Source organism: Bos mutus, chromosome 7 (assembly GCF_027580195.1).
Source record: "Bos mutus isolate GX-2022 chromosome 7, NWIPB_WYAK_1.1, whole genome shotgun sequence".
Classification (NCBI taxonomy): Eukaryota; Metazoa; Chordata; class Mammalia; order Artiodactyla; family Bovidae; genus Bos; species Bos mutus.
The window spans coordinates 45,332,327-45,342,187 of NC_091623.1; the positions used below are offsets into that span (position 1 = coordinate 45,332,327).

The window sequence follows — 9,861 nt, forward strand, 5'->3', positions numbered from 1 at the left end:
GTATGCCCTGATCCTGTGGATGGAACTGCGCCAGCTGGAGCATGCAGTGCCCCTGGGTTTCATGGATGTTTCGTCCAGATCCAGCGCCAACGGTCATGTGTACTGACCCCACATCCCATATGTCCTATCTGACTCCAGCACCACACAGAGCATGCGGCGATACTGGGATGGACAGGAGCTGTCTCGAGCGAGCCTGGGAAGACCCTGGCTTCATATGTGATGGGCAGCATCTGGTTCCAGCACTGACCAGCGGGTGCAGTGACCCTGGAGTCCCTTGTACAGGGTCTGGCCTCAGCAGTGCACAAGGGCACGCGATGGTCCTGAGTTACGATCCTGAGTACGGTACGGTTGTGTACCGTCTGGAGCACACAGTCACCCCAGAGACGTGCTGCGGACTATCTAACTCCAGTGCGGACCGTCACCTGTGTGTCCTGTCCCACTGCCATCTGGGGATACGGCCACCTTCAGGACAGAGCATGTCCAGCTCCCAGATGACTCCCAGGCCCTCTCACAAAGCACCTGCTGAGTGTGGAAGAGCACTTGAGCAATTTGCCTGTTCATTTTCCTTGCGACTTCTTTTTTTAAATGTTTATTATTTATTTATTTGGCTGCGCTGGGTCTTAATTGTGGCACTCAGGATCTAGTTCCATGACCAGGGATCAAACCCAGGCCCCCTGCATTGGGAGCACGGACTCGTAGCCACTGGACCACCAGGGAAGTCCCTCCTTGCACACTTCTAAAGCCCTTATCCAGATCTGAGTTAGCATCTTCACCCAAAGGTGCAAAGAACCTGATGGAACTAGATTAACTTTCCCTGCACCTCAGGAGTTGCAACTGATGACGTGTTTGCCAGTCGATCCCTATCTCCCTGATATGTCCTGACAGCTGGGCTGATCTTGGCTTCTCATCCGTTGCTCTTGGAAGGTCCCATCCTGAGAAAGGTGGTATTTGGCAAAGTGTAGACAGTACGGGTCTTACAACAGTATGCAAACCCACAGAGCTTTCTGGCACCAGACAGTGCTGCTGCTGCTGCTGCTAAGTCGCTTCAGTCGTGTCCGACTCTGTGCAACCTCATAGACCGCAGCCCACCAGGCTCCCCCGTCCCTGGGATTCTCCAGGCAAGAACACTGGAGTGGGTTGCCATTTCCTTCTCCAATGCATGAAAGTGAAAGGGAAGTCACTCAGTCATGTCCAACTCTTAGCGACCCCATGGACTGCAGCCCACCAGGCTCCTCCATCCATGGGATTTTCCAGGCAAGAGTACTGGACTGGGGTGCCATCGCCTTCTCTGGCACCAGGCATTCCTCACAAAAATCACATGGATCAGAGAAGCAGGTAGCTGAGGCTATTCCTAAAATGGGATCCTTCAGGCTGGTGGGTCACAGCTCTGGCTTATATCCAGAATTAATCTGGAACCCCAGGTTGGTCATTGCATGTCTCCCATGAGGTTCCATTCCTCTCACAGTAGGTAAGACCCGCCTCCCTCCCCTCCAGGGAAACTTTAGTCAGAGGCGAACATTCCTGAGAATGATTTCAGTTCAGTTCAGTTCAGTTGCTCAGTCGTGTCTGACTTTGCGACCCCATGAATCACAGCACGCCAGGCCTCCCTGTCCATCACCAACTCCCAGAGTTCACTCAAACTCATGTCCATCGAGTCAGTGATGTCATCCAGCCATCTCATCCTCTGTCATCCCCTTCTCCTCCTGCCCCCAATCCCTCCTAGCATCAGAGTCTTTTCCAATGAGTCAACTCTTCCCATGAGGTGGCCCAAGTACTGGAGTTTCAGCTTTAGCATCAGTCCTTCCAAAGAACACCCAGGACTGATCACCTTTAGAATGGACTGGTTGGATCTCCTTGCAGTCCAAGGGACTCTCAAGAGTCTTCTCCAACACCACAGTTCAAAAGCATCAATTCTTCGGCACACAGCTTTCTTCACAGTCCAACTCTCACATCCATACATGACTACTGGAAAAACCATAGCCTTGACTAGACGGACCTTTGTTGGCAAAGTATTATCTCTGCTTTTGAATATGCTATCTAGGTTGGTCATAACTTTCCTTACAAGGAGTGAGTGTCTTTTAATTTCATGGCTGCAGTCACCATCTGCAGTGATTTTGGAGCCCCCAAAAATAAAGTCTGACACTGTTTCCACTGTTTCCCCATCTATTTCCCATGAAGTGATGGGACCAGGTAGTTTAAAGCTCTGCAACTCGGGGACTCTGAACTTGGTCCTTAGAAGGCGGGGTCTCTCATGGAGGGCAGGGTCATGCTTTGCGGTGGAGGGCTGTCCTGTGCATGGTAACATCCCTGCCTTCAACCCAGTAAAGTCCAAAAGCATACCTCCCTCTAGATGGTGGTGGTGGTGGTTTAGTCACTAAGTCGCATCTGACTCTTGCAACCCCATGGACTGTGGCCCGCCAGGCTCCCCTGTCCATGTGATTTCCCAGGCAAGAATACTGGAGTGGGTAGCCATTTCCTTCTCCAGGGGATCTTCCTCACCCAGGGACTGAACCTGGGTCTCCCAGGTGGCGCTAGCAGTAAAGAACCTGCTTGCCTAATGCAGGAGACATAAGAGATGCGGGTTCCATGTCTGGGCTGGGAAGATTCCCTGGAGGAGGGCATGGCAACCCACTCCAGTATTCTCACCTGAAGAATCCCCATGGACAGAGGAGGCTGGTAGGCAGCAGTCCATGGGGTCACCAAGAGTCAAATACGACTGAAGCGACTTAGCACACACGCACACTCCTGCGTTTCAGGCTGATTCTTTACGGACTCAGGCAGGTACTAGGGAAGCCCTCCCTCTTTTTGTGACAACCCAAAATACCCCTGGACATTGCTGAATGACCCCAGGGAGACAAAAATCGCCCCTCAGCTGGAAACGGCTATCCTAAGGGAGCAAGCTTTGAAAGCATCAGGTCAAAAGTTTGCTGGGTTCCAATTTCACGGGGCCCAGGGGAGGTAATCCCAAGGCTCGAATTGCAGTTTGGTGTCTTACTTTTCAAAGCCTTGAATCAGAGGAGGAGCGCTGGAGGTGCCCCCGCCCACCTCGGCTCACTGTTGACCTGTTTTCTGGGAACTCCTATACAAGGGCTGTTTGAACAAGGCTCATAAAGACAGGACTGGACTAAAGACTGAGCCCGGGCAGCTAGAGGCAGGCTCCCTGAGCCCACAACCCCCCGCAGGGCTCACCCAAACTTGGCAGGTCTGGGACTATTCCCTGTGAAGCCAACTCATGGGCAGTTCTCCTTAGCAGCTAGTGAATTCCCCTCCTCACTGTGTCAGCTCACCAGAAGCTCTGTAAGTAAACTTCAAGAAAAATGTGGAAGCAAAACAAACACTTCCTCCCCCAGCGCCACGCCCTCCCAAGGAAAAAGAACGGTAGGTCTCTCCTTCCATTTCTCAGCCAAGACACGCACCTCTTACCTTCAAGCCACGGATAACTTGAAATCGCCACCCAAGAAGCCAGCCCTGGTCACACCAAGGGGGCGAGGTGAGATAGGGGTGGCCTCCCCGCCTTAGCTCTGGGGGGGTCCCAGTACCTTCCGGGGGGCGCTTCTGAAGTCTCAGGCTGCCCCTTTTCCAGTCCTACTCTTGGGGCTAGGGGGAGGTCAAGACTCAGGTCCCGCCCAGGTCGGAGGCTGTGTGGCCTTGGACAGATCGCTGAACCTCTCTGAGCCAGACCCCGCGTCCCCCACCCCGAGAAGGCAGCCAGCCTTCTCTCGCCCCGGGGCTACTCACGGGGCCTGGGGCTGCTCAGCGCGCACGCCGTCCCGCGGCGACAGCAGCAGCAGCAAGAACCGGAGCAGCGGCCCGAGCTGGGCGCCCCACATTTTCCCGCTCCGCGGGGGCGCCGCGCCGGGGGAGGGGGCCTGGCCGGGGCCAGGCCAGGGCCGGGGTCCGAGCGCGGCCGTCCCCGCTTCGCCGCCGGGGGCCCTTTGTTCGCAGCCCCCGCGCCGTGCGCCTGGCGCCATGCGCCCCCACTCAGCGCCCGGCCAGGCTGGGGCAGCCGGCGACCAGCCCCCTCCCCGGACCCGCCTCGTCCCCAGGCCCGCCCCTGCCCGGACCCGCCCCGCTCACCCCCTCCCGGTCTCCGGCCCCGCCCCCTCTCCGGACCCATCCGCCCACCCACCGACTCTCCCCCAGTCTCTCCTGGGACCGCCCCGCCCTCTGCCCGGATGCACCCCAAGACCTGGCCCAATCTGTCCCCTTCATCGGACCTGCCCTGCCCTCCTCTTCGCACCCCCCAACTCAGCCCCGTTCTCTCTCCGGACGCGCCCCTCCCTGGATCTCTCCCTTTCTACTGCCGTCCCTCATCCCCCCACCCCAGGGACCAGCCCCGCCCTGCCCCACTAGGGTGCCGCCTTGTCTCCGCGCCGCTTGCACCCCACACCCTGCAGGGCCCCCCACCTGCCCCTGCCTTGACCGGGCAACCTGTTCAGTGCGCACACAGGAGGGGCTGAGCTCTTTGGGGAAACTGAGGCGGGCCAAGGGACGAAACTTCCAGACCCGCAGCTGCCTCCAGACATCAGACTGTTGGTCCTTTCCCCACCTCCTCCATCCACAGATGCCCTAGGCCAGGCCCCTGCCTCTCTGGGCCTCACTTTCCCCTCTGGCAAGCAGCAGGGGTGAGGGGGACCCCCTCCCTCTCTGAGAGCAGGGTGCCCCCTCCTGCTCTCCCAGGTTGCCCTCACTGTTGCAGTTTCCTCTGCCTGGGGCACTTCCCTTTCATACCATACCCAGCTTTTCCAGGCGGTCTCTCTAAGGGGGACTCCTGCGGCCATCAGGACCGTCAGGACCGTACTTCTAGTACTCTAGAACTGACCACGTGCCCCTCCTGCCCCAAATCCTCCTGGCTCTCGAGGCTTATTGAGGCCAAGAAGTCCAAACCGGGGGGTGCCCTGATGGCTCCCACCTCACCCTAGTTCCTAGATGCCCTGTGCCACCCTGTGCTGACCTCCACTGCTTGCCTTTATTAAACTCTTTCCCTCTGTCTCTGCTTTTGCCTGCCTGACTCCTGCTGCTTCCAGAAGCTTCCCTTGTACCCTCCCTGCCCCCCAGGCATAGTGGGTCCTCCAGGCAGTCTCTCCCACCAGTCCATTCCACAAGCCCTGGTCACCCGGTGAGCACCAAGGGGGCAGGCAGTGGGGGCTTCAGGAGAGGTAGGACCTGCTGCCGCAGACGGTGGAAGGGGGTGTGCAGGGGCCACAGTGGACCGGAGGGCAACAAGGGCAGCAGCAATGCTGAGAGACCAGGAGGAGTTGCCCGCCTCCTGTCCCAGCCACGCTGGCACCAAGCAGGGCTGCCTAGTGAAATCCTTTTAATTCACATCTGCCCACCCCTCCACACCCCCTTGCATGCGTGCTAAGTCACTTCAGTCCTGTCCAACTCTTTGCGACCCTATGGACTGTAGCCTGCAAGGCTCTTCTGTCCCTGGGATTTCCCAGGCAAGAATACTGGAGCAGGGTAGTCATGCCCTCCTCCGGGGGATCTTCCTGACCCAGAGATTGAACCAGAGTCTCCTGTGACTCCTGCATTGCAGGCGGATTCTCTAGCACTGCGCCATCTGGGAAAGCCCACGCCTTCCCTTTCTCCTCCATAAACCAGGCTCCACTCCCCAGTCTCGAGGCCAGCCTCCTGCCCCTCCATTTGCTCGCTCCTCCACTGGGCTCTGGTCACACATGCCTCCGGGGTTCCATGGACCCCAAACTCACTACCACCACCACCCCACCCAGCCTAAGTGCCAGCTGCCCCTTCTTCCTGGGGTGTTCTTCCTCCCATAGCTGCCTTTCCTCCTTCCACCTTCAGGGGTACCTCTACCGTCCCTCCTTCCCAGACTGCCTGTCCCATAAGGCCTCAGATTTCAGGTACTGCCTATGCAGGTCCCCAAAAGCCTAGCTGAGTTCACTGCTCTCGCTGTATCTGGCCTCCACTTGGCAAGAGAGGCTATACCCCACCTGGCTGCTTTCCCTGGTAGCCAAACCAGCTGCCCCCCACCCAATCTTAGCTAGCAGATCTCTCTTTCTTGGTTTTTTCTCTCTTTTTTTTTTTTTTTTTTTGGCCACACCACCTGACTTTTAGGATCTTAGTTTCCCGATCAGGGAATATGCCCACAGCAGTCAAAGTGCAGAGTCCTAACCACTGGACCGCCAGGGAATCCCCTCACTTTCTTCTTGTTAAGATAAGCTGATTATGCCCTCCTGCGGAAAGCAGGGGCACCCCGCCCTCTGGTTACTACAAAGCCTGCCTCCCACAGCCTCTGGCGGTCCACTCAGCTCCCAAGTGTGGGTCCTGCATGACCAGCTGTGTCTTGCCCCCACCCCAACCAGAGCTGTGAATATACATAACTAACAGACTGCTCTCCATCTCACCTGTTCAGTGTTGGGTGTTTCGTGTTTGGCTGTCTTGCACTATTTAGCGTGAGGCATCCTCTGTCGGCAGAGACATCACTTTGCTGACAAAGGTCCATACAGTCAAAGCTGTGGTTTTTCCAGTAGTCATGTACAGTTGTGAGAGTTGGAACATAGAGAGAAGGCTGAGCGCCAAAGAATTGATGCTTTCGAATTGTGGTGCTGGAGAAGACTCTTGAGAGCCCCTTGGACAGCAAGGCCATCAAACCAGTCAATCTTAAAGGAAATCAACCCTGAATATTCATCGGAAGGACTGATGCCGAAGCTGAAGCCCCACTACTTTGGCCACCTGGTGAGAAGAACCAGCTTATTGGAAAAGACCCTGATGCTGGGAAAGATTGAAGGCAAAAGGAGAAGAGGGCAGTAGAGGATGAGATGGTTAGATAGCATCATTGACTCAATGGATATGAATTTGAGCAAACTCTGGGGGATAGTGAAGGACAGGGAAGCCTGGCGTGCTGCAGTCCATGGGGTCACAAAGAGCTGGACACGACTTAGCGACTGAACAACAACAGCAATCCTCCCTTCACTAATGGGGTGAATAGGAAGCGAACAGCAGACCACTGTGCCTCAACATCCAGCCCTCAACATCGCTCTGTGGTGCCCAGTACCGAAGCCATGATCTTATTATCCCAGTGAACCCGCTTTCCTGTCTGACTCCTCTGGGCCCTGAGCACCATTCGCTGCCGGATGCTGGGCCCCTGGTTGGGAGTGGGCATCAGTACACACATGTGACAGCCTCCCCGTCCCCGTGAGCTGCAGTGGGACACTGCGAAGAGTCCCACACTGACACATTTCCAGCACTTGTGTGAGCCGCTGGGTAACAGACCCACGCGTGCTGCAGTCCCTGGGTTTGCAAAGAGGTGGACACAACAGAGAGACTGAACAACAACAACTACTAAAAATTAAGTTATACCAACTTTCTATTAAAAATCCATATTAAAAATAAAAGCGAAGTGTGCAAAAGTGATCAGTTCTTCATTATTTCACTACATCATCCTATTCTCTGCGCTCTTGGGAGTATCCTTGACCTTTGAATCTGGTGGTGAAAAGACTCTCATGATGTGTCTCTTCCCACGTAGTGACTTCCTCCTGGCAGCTTGAAGCTGGCCGTGGGGGGAGTACAGCCAATTCTGCCCTAAAGCTTGTTTTGAAAACAAAAATTTGTTCCAACACAATGGATGCATAAGGGAAAGATTTGAACATAATTTGATGGAATGTGGTCTTGCTAATGCAGGATTTGGTCTGTGAGAAACCTGGAGTGAATTCAGGAAATAGCACCACGCTGGCCACAGCCACATAGGAATATACAAACCACACACACACACACACACACACACAGACACAGACCCTCCACATCTAACTGCCTGAGCTGTTAGGAGCCACCCTGCCCAGCCCCAGTTTCATTTCAGAAAACCTCTTTCTAGCACAGCGACCCACAGTCTGCAGCCTTCCCACATCACATGCACACACAAACCTCAGATATTTTCCAAGGTCAAGTGCCGTATGCGCCCTAATGCATGTCATTTCGTGCCATTTAGTGCGTGGGCAACGGTGCTGTCAGCAAGTCCCTATCTTTTCTCAATGCGTCGCTGGTAACGGTTTTTGAGGGTGCTGTCCTGCCTCCTTTTTCCCATGAGCCCTGTGGTTGGTGTGAAGAACGTGGTCATTTTCAAGCATGTGTCAGGGCAGAACTGGCTGCGTTTACCCCACTAGAAGAGATCATTAAATAGGTCCCAGCGCACCAGTGATGAGTGGCGTGGCGGTCTGGGTCTGGGTGTGGGTGGGAGGACGAGATAGACAGTCCAATTGTAAGAAGTGTTTTGTTCTTCCAGAAAGCCAGCAGGTCCTGGGGCCACCAAGCACCCAGCAGTCGGGACATGGCATCTGATGAGCTCACCGCCGGCAGAAGATAGAGGATCAGCACCGAATGGCCAGTCCCTCCAAGCCAGAGGGGGAACAGGGCAGGAGCAGCTGTGGTGAGCGACATTTGCTGCCCAGGAGGACACAGCCAGGTCATCACCAGTGGTGTGGCCAGTGATGTTAATGAAGCTGAAACTGCATGTGACCCTTGACCCTGCTGGAAGGACACGGATGCTTCAAGGTGACCTGGCCAAGAGCTTTCACAGTTGTGTTATTCAGGGGCGGTGAAAAGTGAGAAGCAGCCTGTGTGTCCATGCAGGGGATGAAGGACAAACCGATAAAGGAAGGAGGGGTCGTGGGTGATTCCCACATATCAGGGAAGATCGGGTATGGGGTCAGGGGAGAAGAGTAACCAGGGAGAGGGATGCAGGAAGGCGATTTCAGCAAGACCCAAGCACTTTCACCTCCCGCTGCCTGGGAAGCAGGAGCCTGGAGGGGAGGGAAGGGTGATTGGGGGATCTTCCCACACCTGTGTGATGTCATTCACCCTGTGTCTGCTGTGCCCCCAGCGTGTGAGGACTGGGGGTGCTGGCTCGACAGAGAAGCAGAGGGCTCTCCATCTGGTTAGTGTGAGCTCCCTCCCAGGGCGGACTTTGGGGAAGGATCCCAAAAAAGATATACAAATGGCTGACAAGTGCATGAAAAGATATTTTAAAACTGGGTTGTCATGATGTAAAATCTGTAAGTTTATGAAGAACGTTGATCTGTATGCTGAAAACAAGTAAATTTGATGGCGTGTCAATGACATCTCAATAGAGCAATGATGGCATATGGAAACACACGCAAATACACTCGTTTGCGTATATATTTCTGAAAAGCAAACAATGTGCTTTGGGAATGCCCACGCTGGCAGGTCTTGGCTTTCTTTTTCTCCCTCCCTCTCTGACTCTGTATTTCCAGCATCTCACAGAAGCCCAAAACAGCTCACTTCCACTTTGCAGTGGAATTAATAAAGATCAGTAACAAGAAGGTGGATTTCACGCACCTGACCTTAAGCTCAGTCCAGGGCTCAGCAGAGATCAAGGCAAACACTAAGGACGAGATCTCTGCCATGCAGATTCCCCAAAGCCAGCTCCCCCTGACGCTGCTTATGTGCACGCCATGTCCTGCTCTTTTGCATCGTGAAAATGTCCAAGCAATTTCACAGCAGTGTAGGGCGCAGAGGCACGTTGGCAGAGGGCTTTCCAGTTGTTATTTGCAGTTCCAGTCCATGGCAGAAATCCATGCTGTTTGCAGATGCAACAACCACTTCTGGGGTCTTTATTAGTGTCCTGTAGCTGCTGTAATATAAGACCACAGACCAGGTGGCTTAAACAACAAGAACTTGTGCCCTCACAGTTCTGGCGGTCTGAAATCTGAAAATAAAAATGTTGGCACGGTTGGTTCCTTCTGAAGACTGTGAGGAGAGTATATTCCTTGCCTCTCTCCCAGATTTTAGTGGCTGTTGGCAATCTTTGGTGTACCTTGGCTTGTTGATATACTGCTCCAGTTGTTCCATACCAGGGTCCTTGGACTCTTTGGTGTGTGTGCT

General features: G+C 54.6%; 1 protein-coding gene across 3 annotated transcripts in view; it reads right to left on the bottom strand.

The window, feature by feature from the left end:
- The window catches only part of CPAMD8 (C3 and PZP like alpha-2-macroglobulin domain containing 8), a 99,506-nt gene extending 95,492 nt beyond the window's left edge, over window positions 1–4,014 (bottom strand). For all 3 annotated transcript variants that reach the window (XR_011464724.1, XM_070373262.1, XM_014482947.2), the window contains exon 1: window positions 3,739–4,014. Coding sequence is in view for 2 of the 3 variants with exons in the window: in XM_070373262.1 (XP_070229363.1) it covers window positions 3,739–3,971 (233 nt within the window). In the remaining variant the exon portion in view is untranslated. The remainder of the gene's footprint in view (window positions 1–3,738) is intronic.
- Between the last annotated feature and the right edge of the window lie 5,847 nt (window positions 4,015–9,861).